The sequence below is a fragment of the Sturnus vulgaris genome, chromosome 3 (genome assembly GCF_052056855.1).
Source record: "Sturnus vulgaris isolate bStuVul1 chromosome 3, bStuVul1.hap1, whole genome shotgun sequence".
Taxonomy (NCBI): domain Eukaryota; kingdom Metazoa; phylum Chordata; class Aves; order Passeriformes; family Sturnidae; genus Sturnus; species Sturnus vulgaris.
In genome coordinates, this window is record NC_142245.1 from 18,359,977 (window position 1) to 18,378,557 (window position 18,581).

Sequence of the window (18,581 nt, forward strand, 5' to 3'; positions counted from 1 at the left end):
CGAGCGGGGAAGGGTGTGCGGATGGCTGGAGGTGTTCACACGCCGGGAGGCACCGGGCTCCGCCGGCCGGACGCGGCTATCCGGGAGCCCGTCCCGCCTCTCCGCTCCGGGGCGACTCCCGAGGCCGCCACGGAAGAAGCTGCCGCGGGCGGTTCTCCCGAGGAGCCGCCGCCTCACCTGCGGCCGCCCCGTCCCTCCACCCCCGCCACCCCACGCCGGGGCCGCCGAGCCCCAACGAGCCGCCCGGGCACAGCGCGGCGGTGGGCGCGGCCTCCGCCGCCCGCCCCTTCCTCCCCTCCCTCTCTCTTTCCTCCCTCCCGCCGCTCCCGCACCCCCCGCCCGCCGCCGCTCCCGCGGCCCCGCCGGTGTCTCCGGCCGCCCCCGCGCTCCCCCCGCCCGCACGCTCTCGTTCTCCTCCTCCTCCTTTCCCCCCGCCCTTCCCGCGCGGTGGTTCGCTCCTCCCCGCCCCTTTCCCCCACCTCTCCCGTCCCCTCCCACCCCCGGCTCCCCGCGGTGGTCTGGCCCGGCCCGGCGGCGGAGGGAGCGGCGGAGCGGGCGGGCGGGCGGCGCTGCCGGGCGGGGGTCTCGCTCTCCGGGGGTCTCGCTCTGCGGAGACGCGGCGAGCGGCGGAGCGGGGCGGGGGAGACAGCGCAGCGAGCGAGGCAGCGGGAGCGGCTCCCCGACCGCGGGCAGCACCATGAGGTGAGCGGCCGGCTCCGGAGCGGGCGTCGGGCGCGGGGTGGGGGACGATGCTCCGCGCCCCCCGGCTCGGGCGGCGCACAGCCGGGATCGGGAACGGGATCGGGAGCCGGGGGGATCGGCCGGTGGCGGGGGAGGGGGCCGGGCCGAGGGGAGCCCCGCGGTGGGGGAAGGGCCCATTGTTAGTGGCGGCGGGGGAAGGGCGGCCCGCCGTCCCCGTCCCCCCGCGGCGGCGGCGAAGTTGCGGTCGGGGGGCGGCGGCGGGACCCGGGCCGGGCCGGGGGCGGCCCTGCTCCGGCGCCTCCCCCGGGCCGGGAGCGGCGTGAGCCCCGGGCACCCGGCTCCTTTCTTTCTCTGCCGGTGGTGATTTTTTTCTCCCCCTTCCCCTCCGCCTTAGCCGGCGCGTGTTGCATTGCAGCAGCAGCTGGGCTTTTCCCTCGGTAATCAATAAAGAGGCGCCGGGGGGGGAAGGAGGGAGGGGGATCCCCCTTTCGGCAGCCGGGAAAGTGTCGCGTTCGGAGGTTTGGGATGTAAACACAGAGGTGGCCGCGGCTGGGGGCGGCTGGGAGGGAGGGAGGGAGGGAGGTGGGTGCCTGCTGCCTTCCCGCCGGGAACTCCAGCTCCCCGCCGGCTCATTCATTTGAAGGCGATTTTCTGCCTCCCCGGCCCGTGCCCCCCTTCCCCCCGCCATCCTCCCCCCAGCTCGCTTTTAGCGCCTTGTTCTGTTTCCATAATCTGCTTTCTGGATTGGTGCAGGACCCGGTGAGAAATGCGGCTCGGTGGCCGAGCGCTGGTCTGGCTGCTCGGGGACGCCGTGCTCCCTGTAGGCCTGCCCCTCACTCAGACAGCTGGGGAAACGAGTTACTCATGCCTGCCTTTTTTTTTTTTTTTCGCCTGGAAGTTATTGTCTGCCTTACAGTTGGATATGAACCTTCTTTGTCTTAAAGACACGAGTGTAAGTCCTTTGGAGTAGAGGTCCGGCAATGATTTGCATGATCTAAGTCGGCAGATTCCTCTGCTGCATAAAACTGATGAGCCATTAGAATGCCCTGTAAATTGCAGGAAAATCTTAATAAAATTTTTTTGTACTGTGAGGGTTCCCTCTTTCACTGCACCTTCAATGGAAAGGGTAGCGTTGCAGTGGGAAGCATGGGAACAATCTCCCTGCTGTTTTGTTTAGAATTGTGTTCCCGTATATCCCTCTAGTTTTCTTTGTTAGCCGTAGGTATTTATGTCCTACGTTATTTTAAGCTTTGTTTTGTCTTGTGATAATTTATTTTCAGTTATTCATGTTGCTCACGTTGAAGTCAGATACCCTACAAATGAAAAGTTACAGCTTGGAAAACCTACAGTTTGTATCCAGATCCTTTAAGCAGAGGTGTTCTTTTTAATTTTCTTGACAGCCTTTAGCACAATGAATGCTGCTAATCGAGCAAGACTTGGCAAAAATACCTTGGGAAGCCCCGTGAAAGTTTGGGTTTCGTGCTGGCAAAAAGCACTTGAATTGTGCTGGTGATGCTGAGTGAAGTGAGCTATAGCAGCAAGACTGCTCACTGTTCACTGATGTGACTGTATGTGTGCTAGGACTTGTGCCAGCTTGGAGGGAGCACAAGTATTCCTTTCTCTTAACTAGCACAACAGGAAAGTGTCTAGGTTGAACCTACCCTTAGGTTGCTTATTTATTAGATGTTTGAATAGTTGACTTGCAGCAGTGAGTGAATTTAGGTAATGTATTGCTGGCTCGTGCCTGCAGAGCACCAGGCTGGTAAGGGGGAGATGCAGTTGTGATTTGGAGGGTCGCTCTGATGAGTGGTCATGGGGTGTTTCAAAGGAAGCTGACTTCCAGAACGCTTGGTTCCAGCCCTCTGGAAAAAAAGAAGCAAGCTGTACCAATTAAACTACACAGGCTAAAAAAATGATGTGGTTAAAGAAGTATTTTCTTTCTATAGAGGCACTATTAAATTCACTCAGTTTTGTTTAATTGGTCCGACTCCAGTACAATGGCAAGCTTTCACTGCATGCTCTCTCTTTGGACTTGTTTAGACTATGGTTGATGGTATATTTCTGAAACGTGTTTAAACAATATCTTCATGCTGTATTTTGTTAAAAGGCAATGACTTTTAATGTGCATTTGCTGGTAAGGCAACGTCTGATGGGTTAGGAGTGGCAGGGTACATAGGACAAGTGACTAGCATTTCCTATACAGCTCCTCTGTAACAGCAGATGCTGTTAAATCTTAGCAGTTTATACTAAAAATATACTTTTGGCACAATATTGATGGTCTCGTGGAATGAGTAAACGGCATTCTGTCATTGCTGTTGAGCAGGTAAGTATGCAGTTGGTGCTCCAAAGAATAAAAAAATAAATAGATGAACTGGGGCAGGGCGGTGGAAAGCACCCTCACTTTCTTTCCTGTGCTTTGGCTATTCTTCAGCTATCATGAACCTGAACTAATTCTGATGATTTTGTGTTAAGATCTTGCGTCTTGTCTGGGTGATTAGCTGGTCAGTTGCCAAAGAGCAAACTGGTTTTCCTTTTGTCAAACAATACTAAACATCTTTGTGAAGAGCATCTTTGAATGTTAAAATAATCAGCAATTCTGTAAGACACAAGCACCAACACTACACAAGAATTAATTCTTGCAGAAGTCTGCTTTGTATTCAAATTGAAATGATATGCTATTTGAATAACATCTGTTAGGGGTTTTAGGTTGCGGAGAAACTCTGAATATTGAATATCCCAGTTAAATGTTCTAGCCTAAGTATGAGGTTACTTGGTTCAGGAGCCAGCTTGAATAGAGCTGTGTGTATCTGTGTCTCCTGCCCTAGGTAAACAGCTGATTCCCGTGAACACCTGTTGCTCTCTTTGTACTCTGGTTAGCTGACAGAAATGCTGCCCCTAATACAATTTCCTGAAAGCACTTACATCATAATAGATATCCAGGAATGGGCATATTCAGTGAGGTTTCCATTCACCAGCTGACTGGAATGTGGTGGGGGGAAGAGATGGTGAAGATGTAGGTAACAGCAGAGTTTGGAGCCCCATTCTAGTAAAGGCACGACTTCCCATCGTGTTTGTACAAGAAGAATGTGTGTGAACAGACTTTTGTTGTAGCATATGTTGAAGTCTGTATTACGGAAGCTGGTAAGCACAACTCTGCTGCTAGAGCTGGGATTCTACAGTGAAGGTTAACTGAATTATCTTCTTTTTTTTTTTCTTTTGTATCAGGCTCATTTTGAATGTTAACTCCAATAAAAATAAATGAGCTTTACAAGATACGGACTTTTTAAAAATCAAACTGTACAGCCTTCTCTTGGGATTACTACATCCATTTCTTTGTGTGGGAAAGAATTGTTTTTCATTAGTGTGCTGGTCAGAAAGCAGACTGCTTAGTCGGGTTTCATTACCCATGTTCCCAAGTACTGGGAAAGAAACAGTATTTTTAGGAAATTTTTAATTCAAGTATTTCCAGAGCCCAGTATGATAATTTGTGTTTATGATGGGCTACTATGCATATCATATATACGTGAATTTCATTCCATGTTTCAGTAGGGCAAACAGCTAAATTATAATAGATTTTGCCTTTTCTGAAAAGTCATGTCATATTCTCGCTTGTGTTTTCAAGCTAAAAGGGCAGCGAAATTTGTGGTCTCTAAGCCACACTGAAATTTCCATTTACTTACAATCAGCAGCTTTTCTGCTCAAGTATGTTGCTACAGAATGCACTTCATGCTATTATTTAAAAGTCAGCATATTTTATGCCTGGGTTGGTAAGCCTTCATTATATTTTAAGTGTTGTGCTAAGAAAACTGTTGCCATACTCACTGTTTATTGAGTGAAAGCCCACAGCAGAAGTAACAAAACATGTACCTTCATTAGGACTAGGAATTCTTGAAGGAACCCACACGCATTTCCTGGGGTTTCCGGGAAAGTGAGTATACAAGAGCATTATTAGTGACAATAGTACAGTTCAGTCTGCTGCAATAACTGCAGTTATTTAAGGTGGTGAAATAGCACAGCAGCAAGGCCATCAATTTGATGGTGACATTAAGTTATTGTTGGGTACGTAAGGTAACTCTTTGGAATTGTGCCTTTAGTTTTAATACTTGCCCGAATGGTGTATTTGAAATAGGAAGCTTAATTTAGTTGAGAAATATTTGACAAAATGTTGGAAGTGCAAGCAGGCAGTTAAATTAGACTGGATATGCATAACTGCAAGCAATACAGTTCCTAAAATTGCTTGTATCTCAAGAGAAAAATTGGTGGTGTGGGCAGTTTTTTTTTTTTCAGGTGGATACAAGAATTCAGGTTACTTTCCTTGTTCTTAAATAAACTAACAGATGGATTGAGTCATCTGTCTGATAGAAGTGTGGTCTTTAGCTTGCACTCTATTTGTGACAGTTGCAAGTAATTTTTGGACAGGCTGTTTCTGCCCACCTGATACGGGATCTGACAGCTGTTTTGCCTGCAAGGCCTCTGGATAGTTTAGTGAATTATTTTGATAGTAAAAGTATAAATCTTAAAAAAATTACCATGTGAATGGAGAGTGCAGGAATGAGAATACTTTTTTTTTTTTTTAGACAAAGCTATTTATGACCATCTTAGCAATTATGTTGTCAGCCTCTAAAAATTAGAAACAGTCTGGGAGTGTGTATAATTCAGGAATGCTCTCTGGAAGGGCATGTACAAGCTTTTTCTTGACTCTGATTCAGGGTTTCATGTTTGCTGTTGGAGGTCAGAAAACAAGAACGAGTTAGTTGGCATCCTGCTTTGGGCCACTGTAGCCTAAAAGCCTTTTTTCTCCACTTCCATAAAAAGCAGAAACATTTTTCTCCCAGCACCTGTTTCAGTGGATGCTTTGCCCTAAGTGACGTCTCTCGGCGCTGCCTTAGGCATGTGATTGGAAATACTTTGTAATGAGGGCTGCTTCTTCCCATGCCAGGGCAGCTCATGTGGAACTATTATAGAAGTAGGTTATTGAACCACTGGATAGAGTCATTTGCTTTCATTACTAGAGAGAGCAAATGTATTCTGTGAAACAGATATTATTCCTTCTTTGCTTTGACCTTTCATCTAGAATTGCTTTTGACACTTCATGCCTGCTTCCACTCAGCAATGGAGAAATACGTGTGCCAGCTCTTTAAACATCCAGGCATGTTTAAGTTTTAAGAGTGCTGTAGTGGTGAGAGAGAGAGCAGAAGATGCATGCTTCCTGTGTTTGATTCAAAAAAATTTGACTTCTAGTAGTAGCTCAAATTAAATGTAGCAGAGACTGAAGTCACATCAGCCTTGCTGAATTATCAGATGTGTTATTTGTTGGTGCCTACTTCACTCTCCCACCCCACCTTGCCCTGCCAGTCCTTGGGAATTCAATACAACTGCTTTGTGTTCTTGTGCTGTTAGAATCTTCCTTAGGATTAATGTGGGAGTGAAGCTGCTTTTGTGTCGGCCTGTATTTAAACCTGCCAGGTTAGGAGTCACTGTTGTGTCCCTGCTGTGCCTCTCCTGCCCTGACTTCCCATGGGTTCTCACAAACCTGGAAAAGAACATGGTTTGTATGGCGCTTTTTTGGTTGAATAATATACAGGAACTTTTCCCCCTTTTAGAAATAGCTGCACTATGTTATTTTAACTCTGAAATTTTCTAACATGAGAAATGAAAACGTTCATCTAAGTAATTGAGTCTTGATTTGAAAATGCTCTGTACCAATACTGGTTGTAGAGGAAAATGTTGAATTTTGCTTCAAATACTCCTAATAAATTGTTCTCCTAATTGCTAAACCTCTCCCCTGCTATCATGTATTACAAATCTCCTTCACTGTAGCTATTTCATGACTAATGTAAAAAATGTTCCAGAAGAGAATGTGAATGTTGTGCTTACCAGCCTCTGATGGTGTTATGTGGTGGTGTGTGCTGCTCCTAATGTTATGGTTCCGTAGGCACTTATGGGAGGCTTATGGAACTGCTGCTGGGGAGGTGATGTGACATCTTTCTGGGTCTCCTGCCCAAATGCTGGTGACAGCCTGGTGGAGAGAGCAGGACTGTTCAGTGGGATGTGAGATGATGTGTCAATCCGCTCGTCTTTCCAGTTGAACTGCTTGTAATAAGCACATGTTTTGGGAATCAATGCACAAGTTAATGTGAGGAATTAAAGTACAACTGTCTTGTCTCCGTGAGTAATCTTTAGGCAAGGCTCATTAAAAGAAAACACTGTCAATATTCAGGGAAAAAAAGTAATTTGCTCTTAGTAGTTTCACATATTGAAATTTCTCCAGTCAAAGCTGTTTTATGTAAAAGGAGAATAGCAAGAACAATTTCAGTTTAGTCCAAAACTGGTCTGCTTCTTTGCTAAGTGTGTGGGTTGGTGTTGTGGATTTTTTTTTTGTTTGTTTTTTTAAATTATGGTAAAGAAAGGTGCTGACACCAGGTGAAGTATGGGAGAAAGAAGTAGAAGCTGATTGCACTCCAGAGGGTGATACAAAAATGCTACTTTGCTGGACTGATGTGCTGCCAGAAATAACTCTAAACTTCTAGTTTGCAGCACAAACGCAATTGGAAGGATTTTGTTTGAAATTGTTCTTTCACTGCCTTTTCTTCACAAATTTGAAATTTCTGTTTCCTGAACTGGATTACAAAGTAATGTATACTGACTTCAAATTCCATACAGAAGGTGAGGTGAGGTTGTTGTTTGCTGTAGTTATACTTGCCAACTTGTTCAAAGCAGAAGAACTTTTAAAACCTGGAATTAAGCAGCATGGTAAAAGAGCAAGAGTAATCAATGGTATAGCTAAAACCTATATTATCTATTAGTCTTAGTTTTATAGCGAGTAAAGAAATATTTAAATTTTCTTTCTGGAGGAAATCTTTCTTTGTATGTCCTTAAAGCAATTTTCTAAATTGTAGTTTAATGTCCAAAATTCTTTTTAGGCCACTGACTGCTGTCAGTTTATTGCAGGTTACCATACAGTGAAAGCAGCTTTTAAATTTAAATGCTTTGAAGGGCATGTAGTTAAGATAGTGTTTTATTGTGGTCCCATCTGGTGAACCATCCTAGTGAACACTTTTCTATTTCAGCTTTATTGACCAGTATGTCTTCATATTAGTTTATATTTTGTGAAGATTTCCTTTGAAGTTGCATTTTTTCGTATTGTATGGGAGTGAAAATGGAAGCACTAAATGGAAAGATGATTTAAGATTCTGTTGTAGATCATGTATTTCCAACAAAACTTTCAATACTGGTGCATTAGTGATATTTTTACTGGCTTTGGTGGAAATCCTTTCAGCTTTCTGGTTGACTTTGCTAATGTGACTTAAGCATGTGCTCTGAGTAAATCTGGGTATTGAACATGGTAGTATTGCTGCCTAAAATCACTAGTTCTTCAAATAACTTACATTGAATATGTGGCTTTCTTCAGGTTTCAAGCTTCCAGCTCCAGGCAAGCAAGAATTTTCCTTTTTCTAGCTAGTGTATGTTGTTCATGTCAATAATGCATTACAGTGAACACTGTGCACTGCTACTCATTTTTGAAAACTGTATTTTTCTTTTCTATAAAAATCTCATTGCTCTTTGTTTTCTTTTAAAAGCTTGGAGTCTTCTATAAACAGTGCATAGTGATGTGTACTCCTTTTATTATATCTCCTATGTTCCTAGAAAACTTGTACTGTGTTCTTGAATGCGTTTGCAAAGCCCGTTTTTAGAAACCTGCAGTTGGCTACTGTGGATGATGGTAAATGGACTTTTCAACTTCAGAATAATCATAGTTACCTATTGTCTGAAATAGATGGTGTGGCCAGACTGACAAAACAGTGAAACCTAATCCACATGAGCCCTATTTTGGCAGAGATAATGAATCAAAACAGTGAATGACAGCACTCGGAAGATGATCAGTAGTGAAGTTTAGCATTTGTATATGGAAGTCTAGTCACTGAACATGCTACTTAAAACAGGTATGGTTTGGTTTTAGTTATGTACTACTCTAGCAGAAATACTGATTTAAAAAAATATATATATTTAGAGCAACTTTTTTTTCCCTAGTTGAGAATACTTCTGCTTTGATAGAAATCTCTGAATATTGTCAGAGGTTATATTGTGTTTTAATTTATTGTCATACACTGATTTATTCAGTTGATTCACTTTAGTGTGAGTGAAACAGGAGGATGGTGCAGGAAGTGTCTGATGTATGGATATGAAATAAACATGTTGGGAACACGGGACTGTCTTCCTAGTCGGATATGAACCATCTGATCTGGAGACAGTAGATCTGTCTCTAGTAGTCAGTGCTTTTTTTAGGTTAGAGCCTGCTATTTGAGGGGTGAGGGAAGGCATGAAAGACCTTTCCAGTGCAATGTTGTTCTGGGCAAGAGAAGGCTGAGGAGAAGTCCATTTTGGAAAACTAGCAGGGGACCTGTGTCTAATCATGAGCAGGAGGACGAGGAGATGAATGATTAGAGCACTTGAGTAGTGTTTGAACTTAAACACAGGTTGAGTCCAGTCGTTCAACTGCTTCTTTAGTGTTAGGTATTTTGAAGAGTAATTGAGAATGAGGTTTTGTACCATTTCAATAGTTTCCCTGGGTTTTTAGCTACTGAGTGGAAATGCACTTTTTGGATGAAAATTTTTACTTTGAGATTGAGGAAGAAGACTGAAGCAGTAAACACATCAAAGAAGTCAGTCAGATAGGTTTTGCATCTTAAAGATCTCATGCTGCAATTTGAAGGCTTGTGGTGGTACCATTGTTGTAGTTTCCTCAGTGTGGTGTGATGAGTCCAGTAGCCTTTAGTTTGGTGATCAGCTGTGTTAACTGCATCATATATGAATTATCCTCGGAATGATTACTGCTGCACTTTACAGCTGACCTTGTATCTAAGTTATGAGGAGAAGAAATCTGGACTGCTACACTCAGGGACTTGATGTTGTATTCTGGCAGTTTCTTTGAGTAGTCTGTTCATGAAGTTTGGAGAAATAGGGTGGCTTCAGGCTTTTTCTTTGGCATACTATAAAGATGACTTTGAAACCAAAGAGTATTCCTTTTATTTTGTGTACCTTTCTTAGTCTCTGATAGAACAGGTGTATGTCACTGTTTCCAACAATAGCTAAATCCACAAATGGATGGCAATAAGGCAAACACAAAGGTTGCCTTGCAGGTTATGAATACTGTTGCTGTAGCTGTGTTGCTCTAAGCTTATAAACATGACAAAGGTTTTATAAGGAAAGGCAATATCTTTTATTAGATCACTGGCTGCAGTGGTGGGGAACAGGACACAGGCAATTTCACACATTTCTGAGTTCCTCAGAAAGTTGCTCAGTTCTTTGCAGACACCATGTGGAGATTTTGTACTCTGTGGATTGTTGCAGGCACATTGTAGATACAGGTAAATGTTACTGTGTGGTTATTTTTTATAGGTAGCTCATAGTTTTGATGTCTGACCTTGTAGCAATATTTAGTGTAATTCTTATTTCAGAGTTTAAGGAACTGAGTGCTTGAAAACAGGTTAGCAGCTGTAAGATCTATTTAAATTGCTATTTGTTTTTTATTACACTACAAAGATGATGTCTGCATAAAGGAAGTGGAGATTGCCTTACAGAGAGCAATGTCAGAAAGTAAACCTGTGAAAATACTTTTCACATGTTGCTTTCCATGAAAAACATGAAGATATATTTTTCTTTGAAGCATCTGGCTACTGGAAATCACTGGGGGAAAAGGATGCTTGGAATGCCTTTTTTAAAGAGCCCATCTTTGTCATTTTTGTGAAGACATGGTCTTGGTCACTAATGTGACTTTTCTGTTGTAAATCTGTAAGATGCAGATGGAAGTGGATTGCATTGCAAGGGTTGCATCTTTAGTCATGACTAATGCTTAATAATACTTAATAGTAGGCTTTTGCTTTTTCCTTGTTGAAATCCCCAGTTACCACAGTATAGAGGAGTATACTGTTAAGCCAGTTCTGAGTACCCTGGATATCTTGCCTTGAATTTCCATGCCTCCTTTTCTTAGGGCAGATGGATGCAAAGCAAGCAACCTCTCCTCTTGCAGTGATCCCTGTTCCAACAATAAAAAGAAAACCTTGGTGTGAAGACTGTTCATATAATTGTGAGGAATGCTTGCAGGTTTGGTGATTTGTGTAGTACCAGTCTCAGTATTCAACAGATTTTGAATCCATGTATTTGAAATCTCACATTTTTTTCCTCCTGACCCGAACTAACCTCCTGGTCCTTGAGTATATCTGTGCTTGGGGTGGGTGTAGGGAGTAGACTCACCCCAAAGCCCACTCATCAGGTATTTTGGTTGTAATTCTCAGTGAGCTTACCGTGGTCTTGTCATTCCCTTGGAATGAGGAAGGTGTTTAAGAAAGAATTAGCAAAGAAACAAAAACCTGAGAGAGAATTCCCTCCAATTTGCTGGTGCATATTTTTATATAACTTATGATGTATCAATGTATTGATTTCCCAACCACTTGCATGATTGTAGTTTTCTTTTTCTTTTGGGAACATGGAGAGATCTTAGGCAATTCATACTGTCTTACAAAAAACTTTCCCATGAAGAGGCACAGAGTTTAGGTGTACGTATATTGTTATGAAATATGAAGATAAACTGATTTTAAATTCAAAGTAGTTTAGGTAGGTGCTCATTTTTAATATTTTGTAAGACAAAACCAATCCCCCAAACAAAACAAAGCAAAACCATGTAGAAATAAAGCTATAGGCTTTTTCTTTCAGAATTTGAGTGCCTTAATTTTTTTTATGTAGTATGACAGAAATATTGTAAAATGACGAAAGCATTTCATGTTTAAGAACGGAAGTTTTGTGCATCTAAGAACTTTTTCTTGGTGGTTACTGTAGAATTAAAACGTTGTTGGTCATATGCACTGCAGCAGGGAATTTTCTCTTGGCAGCACTATGCCCTCCAGCCACTTAAATGCACAGAATCATTTTAATGTAGAACAGAGTAAATGCTGGGTTGAATCTTTGGTGGATTGGTAACAAAGGTAATGTTTATGCTGTGGTTGTTTTTTTCTCAGGAAGACTGGGGTTAATTGTAGCTTGGCAAGTGAAAAAAAAAAAAAGTTCCATATTGTTTTTCTGCAGTAGATTCCTGTTGCTATGCAACAAACAGAATGTCACTTAGTACAGGATATATTAAATTGGTATTCCCGGCACATATCTCTGCCCGTTCATTTTATACTTTAGCAGGAGGGTATGGTTCTGGCTTCCTGTAGCACTGGAGTATGAAGTATGGATTTGAGCTGCTATTCTGGGGCTCGCTGGAGCTGTGCTGACGTCAGTGCACTCGCAGAGCCTCTCTTTGTTTTCGGATGGATGGGACACCTGTGCAGCACAATCAGCCTTCCAAGCAGACAAAAAGGGGTGGTGGTTATCTTCCCCGAGGTGGGATGGCATTGCCAAGCAACGTGTTAACGCTCCAAAAGGGAGAAAATTGGTATATGGGAAAAATATTAGGCTGTGAATTGTGAAAACAATTTTACGTGATGCAGATGGCAATATCCGAATCTTTAAACCAGAATATCTGCTTAATTTTTAATGATTAGAGTTAACTTTAATATTTTCATATGTTCATGCCTCCTCTGCCTACCTCCTCGTTCCCCCAGTGCTAAACCCACCAGTCTCAGCATCTAAATTCTGTACATTTGCTCTCAATGGATACTGGAATAAATGTTTAGAGCGTGTTTGGGAAAATTACCCTCTGTGGCTCTGGAACCAGTAATTAAGTAATGGACAAATGACAACATCTGGTAAGGCATTATTTTATAATCTAGTTAGTCTTCTGTAATGGAAAACGAGGCAAAAATAATATTTGAAATCTAGAAGGATGTTAATTTGATCTTTGCTTCAATGTCTGTCAAGCAATGTAGATGTTTGAAATACAGAAACTGGGAAGCTGAGGATTTGTAATAATGTGGTTTTGTAACATGAACTGTGTCTCAGAGGGCATGATGTTTATGCTGTGTAATAATCCGTCTTATTTTAGTCAGTTTTCTGAATTTTCATGTAGGTTTTGAAAGACAATTCAGAAAATTAAACTGAAATTAAGGTAGATACCTAAATTAGCAGGTCAAATACTGTCACTTTCTTGTTCTTTGAACTAAAATATTTTTAAATCTGAAGCAGATTTGAAAGTAGCTGTTTTAAAAAAAATACTATAGTAAATGTACTTATGCGTGGCTTCTTAATAAAGCAGAAAGCAAAAGAAAGAGTTGAAGTAAAGCTAGGAAAAAATTCAAAACACCTCTGAGTACTGTTCTCTTGCTTGTTTTGCCAAGGGGGTGTCTCTGATCTATAAAGCATCATTGAGCGAGCAGCCTTTAGTAACACCAATGCCTTTCTCGTAGTCTGATGCTTAATTGAGACCTCAGTGGCAGAGAGTTGTGTGCCTGTTCTCAAACAGGCCAAATAAAAAACGTTTGTGTGCACAAAGAGAACTTGATGCAACCTAAAAAATTATTATGGCATTTGGTGAGATCAAACCTGAGCTCTGTCACAGAAATGATTTAAGTACATGGACGAGGATGCTTGGGGCTTTTTGCCTTCTCTTTTGGGAAGAGGGATCTCTGCTTCTGTTGCGCAACTGTTTGGGAATAATGAGGAAACTGCTTGTGATTTTCGATGATATGATGGCTTGCTTTAGTTTTGTCTTTTGGCACAGGAAACAGTAAGAATTTGTAAAAATGGCTCCACTTCTTGAGAAGGGAGGCAGAATATAATTTAATTGTGAAGAGAGCATTTTCATCTGTAACTTTAATGAAATGAACTTATTTTTGTGTCTAGATGGAGAAGTTCTGGAATATACTTAGGAAATTGGGAAATTTGAGCTATAAGTTTTAAGTAGTGTGCTGGTAGGCTGCTTAGGTAAGTCTTAAAGGAACTCACAGTAGAAAGTGGATGTTCTGGAAACACTCTGCTTGTAGCACAAAGAGCATTTAAAAGTTAATTTCAGGTGCTATGCTGCTGTAAATAGGACTGTCAAAACAGTCAGCTTTTCATAACCATCATCTTCCCCCCCAAATTGAAATTAAGTTGGAGCAGATCTTATAGATTGGATACCAGTGGTCCAAAGTTCTATTTGGCTGTTCAAAAGCAATCAATACAATCTTTGTGTATATGTGAGCAGTCACACTACCCTACTAGTTCTTGGTCATTAATTAATACCTGTGTGCATACACCAGATGCAGAATTATCTCAAAAAAGATGTTGGAGCATGCTCCAAAAATTATGAATGATTTTCTGCTTTTTTTCCTCCCCTGCAATAGAGCCTGGATTCTGATTTGCAGATAGAAATAGACGGTGATTTGAAGCCTGCTTTTGTTTTGGTTTGGTTTTTTGTTGTTGTTTTGTTTTTGTTGAGGTTGTCTTTTGCTGTTGCAGAGGTTGGAAAGTCTATAATGAATGAGGTAGGGAATTGCTTGAGGATAAAATGATTTCATGGACTCAGTTCAGTGTTTTCTGCAAGCACTGACTGCTTCTTATTTTTCAAAGAATTTCTGACCTTTGGTGCTGGTGGAGAGCTGTCAGGGATGTTCATTAGCTGTGTCCTGGCTTGTTTTCTTACTGACTAACTTCAGACTGTGGGCCTAATCTGTCGAAAACAATAAATTATTCAGCATCTACCTTAGTCCTTCAAAGCAGAGAGAATCTTAGATGGCCGATGAAGACAAAGGCCCCTTGATCATCTTGGATTGAATGAGCAACATCAGAAGACTGGGTGCACCAGTTGTTGTGCTTCAGCTCTCCCATGCAGGAAACAACTTCCCATCTCCTTCTCCTTTACTTTCCAACTTTTGCTAATTTCTTAAAAAGAAGATATGCTCAAGTTTGAAGCTCTCAAATGCTATATTTTATGACACTGTACTTAAACTGTGAATAACTTCTGAATTTGGTATTCAGAGCAAGTTTTGATTAATGTGCAAAAAACGTCACTACACATTGAATAATGAAGAAACCTACTAGCTGTTCGTTTACTCCTCAGTTCATCTATCCAAAGTCAGAGGCAGTCTGAGAAAAAAGGTGGGAGGGGTGAGAGGAGTAAGTATGTAACTAAGACTTTTTAATGGTTTTACAACTGCAAGTCGCTCCTTCCTTCAAATATAAGCAACCAGAACTTTGAGGTGCTCTTAACTCATGTACTTTTTTTTAACTTTGGAGTTTATTTTTTAACCAGAATACAGTGTAATTTTTCACGTTCTTTAAAAATTGAAATAATAGGCCAAATTATAATGTGCCATGATATTTGAAAGTCATGTAGGTTTGGAACAGCTAGATTGTCAGCTGCATTTGCTCCCTAAAATCACTGTAACTCATGGTAGTTCTTGCCCTGTTAGTAGAGCTTGCACATAAAGAAAACTGATCACAACAAGGTGTGCTTGCCGGGGAGGAACCTGAACTCCAGGCATCTGTGGTCTCCTTGAACTGTGCTTAATCAGAATTGCTAACTTCAGCCAATTAACATCCATCAATAGTTATCCATCAGCCTTTAAGACAGGACTGGGACACTTCATCCCTCGTCCTAGTGCTTTGAGAAGGTCAGACCAGGTGGCTTTTTCTGAAGGTGCTTTGGATTGTACTAAGTTGATCACTCAGGTACCATACACCTGAAAGATGGGTAATGCTTATCTGACTGGGGCAGTCCACTTCAGTGACTCCTTTTAGAGAACTGGAAGGGCACCTGGTCTACAATAAGTGATGACATGGGTCACTTGTGTGAGTTTTTTCTACGTGGCAGATGTAGGCCTGGTTATTAAGGAAGATGATGTTGTGGTACCCTCTGAGCAGCAAGGAACAGCTTTTCAAGATAGCTGTACATGTTCTCTGCCTCAATCTTTGGAGACTCCAGAGAAAAATGATGCCAGAGACCACCTGGGCAGACAGATTTTTCCTGCAGGCTCTGGTCTGTAGATTGCAGTTTGGGCACCGCATTTAAATGTATTATCTTTAGTCTCAGATGCTACACCTCTATTGTGAAACGTTTTCCCATTCTGAATTATCCTTGGAGGTTTTGTCTCACTACAGTATTTAAATCTTCCTTCTGTATATTAAAGCTTCCCTACTCACTAACTGTGGACAGTACAGACCAGCTTATTCTCTCAGAAACTGCCTATAGGGTATGTGAGGCTTTGTCTTTCTCCTGAGTCTTTTCAAGACAGAGCTCACCAGTTTCATTAATCTCTCACTGTGGTCTGTTTTAAGACCCCCTGCCAGTTGTTACTCTCCACTTGGTCCTCATCATTTGGAAGGCTGATTGTTGACCAGTCTGTCATATACTGATTTGCATTTGTTCACTGCAATGCATCTAAATGTAGACCTGAACTGTTTTTTTCTGTCACTCTTCCAGTGTGCTAGTATTGGTCAGAATTGTTACCCTGCTTGCATCTTCTTCTGGGCTCCTGTCCTCTCTGATAGCAAGAACACTCTTCCATCTCTTTATGGTTCTGCTGCAGCACAGGCATTGCAAAGCTGCACTTGATATATTTTCTCTTGAGTGTAGCATCTGGTGTCTGAATAAGGTTTTCAAATCTCCTTTCTGCTCTCCTTACAGTAATTTTGTGTATACGTCCCTTATAGAAATGCCCTGTGAATGCTGTCAAGAACAAAATCATTTGACAGCTTCTGCCCTCTGGTAATTAGTGTAGGATTCCAGAAGAACTGGAGGAAATTAAACTTATTTGACATCATTAGTTCACAAGTGGCACTGAAGATGCATTTGTTATCACCGGTTTATGCTGGTGTTTTTCTTGTGATTGAAGTTAAACTTGGGTTCTTTATAGACATGACAGCCTACTTCCTTCCCCATTCAAAACCTCACATCTGCTCTGGATGAAACACTGGGCTACGGGCTTCTGTAAACCTGATTGACATCCCTCCATGGGCTGAGGTTCTGAAAACCAGCTGAAATGTAGCAGTTTTGTGGAATATGTTGCTGAGTTTCTCAGCTTGGAATTGTATCTGTTAAGTGTAAGCCAAACAACTGCAGTCTCCTGAAAACTCGTAGCTATGACATTCAGGATTTTCTCGTGGGGAGAAGGTACGTAGTAAATGCAGACACAAAATGCACAAAAAAAGTCATCAGTTGTGGTTGAAGCTTGCAAATTTTTTGCACAGTTGAGAAGAGCTTTGTGAAAAGCAGTGTGGAGCAATCTGTTGCTGATAGTACTGCAGAGAAAAGACTGAAGCGTGAAGAGTATGAATGGTGTGAGCTCCCCTGGTAGTGCTCTGGGATTGCTTTGTGAAGGATTACCTTCTTGGGATCCAAGCACGGTGGACCAGTTAATGGGGTAAAATGTTGGGCTACAACCTACTGATGATAGCCTGAAAGAGAGGAGGAGGTTGGTTTTGCAGGAAAAACCCTCTTTTACTGTAAACTCTTCTTGCTGTAGTTACACAACTGCGCTGTTTCAGATTTCATTCCCTTACCGTGGTACCAGTGTGTTGCAGGCACCTGATTAAAATCCTTTCAGTCTGGCCCAGGCTGTTGTTGGCTGCTGTGGATTGTAACAGAGTTCTGTACTGAGTTTCAGCAGGAATTCCATGTTTTCATCAGAATGAGGTATATTGTCATAACAGGAATCTGCATAGTTTAGAAACCTTTAAGGAAGTCTAATGCATTAGAGAGTGTTTTGTGATTTATAGTATGTTCTTCTACAATATAAAGTTTGTAAGTATAATAGTTTTTTAAAACAAAATGTTTTACTTGAATACAAATCTCTGCTTAAAGAAGCTTTGTACCATGAGAGAGAGTTTTGCTGAGATGTAATTAGCAGTACTTCTGGCTTCTGAACCTAGCAAAAATACTACCTGAAGTGGTTTGTCTCCTTTGTACATGGCTTATTTGTGTTTCATAATTGTCTGAAAGTGTTGGAAATACCGCTAGACTGTGCTATCAAATACTAATTTTCTGTATAGCTACTTGGTCCACTTAGGGGATAAGCTCTTAAACTGGTAATCATGGATTATTTACTTCTATTTGAAACTATTTGAATTTTTATTAAAAAGTGGAAATATAACCACTTGTGTCTGCAAAACAGCTTGAAAACGTGAGGACCTTTGCATTTTGCATTCCTTTTGTGTTGCAACGAGGTACTGTTTGTAGTTATGGTCTTTCCAAGGAATTCCTTTAATCTCTTGTACACTGCTGAGTATCTTTAGGCTTAAGTGAGTAACTTCATGCTGATTGTCTCCTCGTTGGATGTTGGACTTAAAACGCCTCATAGACAGTAGGTAAGAACAGATCAAAAGAGGAATGGGAGTGGAGAGAGTGCCCAAGCTTTTTATCCAGCAAATTCCGTGTACTGAGAGAGCTTTACTTACTATTCTAAGTAAAATCCAGAGGTGTGAGGTAAGTGGCCATTTTTCCTATCAGGAACATCACGTGCCTTTCAAAAAACGAGTGCTGCCTTTTGCTCCCAGCCACATATCTTAACCAAGGGGGCCAGCAAACGCCCAAGTGAAAACCTGAAATAGATACTTGCATTTCAAACCACTCTCAGTGGTATTCTTAATGAAACAAATGTTAATTTGGCAGTGAGTGTTTTTCTGTCAGCTTTCTGCCAAGGATGCTTTCCAGGTGGTTACTGTAGGGTTACAGATAGCTGTTGATGGGATGATCAGGAGAACATCCACAATGCCATCTTTATAGCCCAGCAGTTGTGCAGCTGCTACCAAAAAATTTCATAGGGTGAAGAGGACTCGATTGGTGGTGGTGTCTTACAAGCTTGTGTAATGCATATAGCCATCCTCCTTGTTTTCTGTGTTTTACCTATAACTTAGCTCAAGGTTTGGGAATTTAATTATGCTTGGTCAAAATAAATGTTGTTATGAAGGCTTACCTGATCAGTGCTTTGTCTAAGCTTCACTAAGTACTGATGAGTGATGTC

The 18,581-nt window shown here is 41.9% G+C and overlaps 1 protein-coding gene across 7 annotated transcripts in view; it reads left to right on the plus strand.

The window, feature by feature from the left end:
- Positions 1-545: 545 nt before the first annotated feature.
- Positions 546-18,581, plus strand: part of ENAH (ENAH actin regulator) — an 88,745-nt gene continuing 70,709 nt past the window's right edge. For 4 of the 7 annotated variants that reach the window (XM_088161127.1, XM_088161128.1, XM_014877426.2 and 1 more), the window contains exon 1: positions 547-702. In XM_088161127.1, the coding sequence (XP_088017253.1) occupies positions 698-702 (5 nt within the window). In that variant the 5' untranslated portion in view covers positions 547-697. Of the gene's footprint in view, positions 703-12,139; positions 12,450-18,581 lie in introns of those variants that run through there. The other 3 variants (XM_088161123.1, XM_088161124.1, XM_088161125.1) reach the window with 2 other exon arrangements.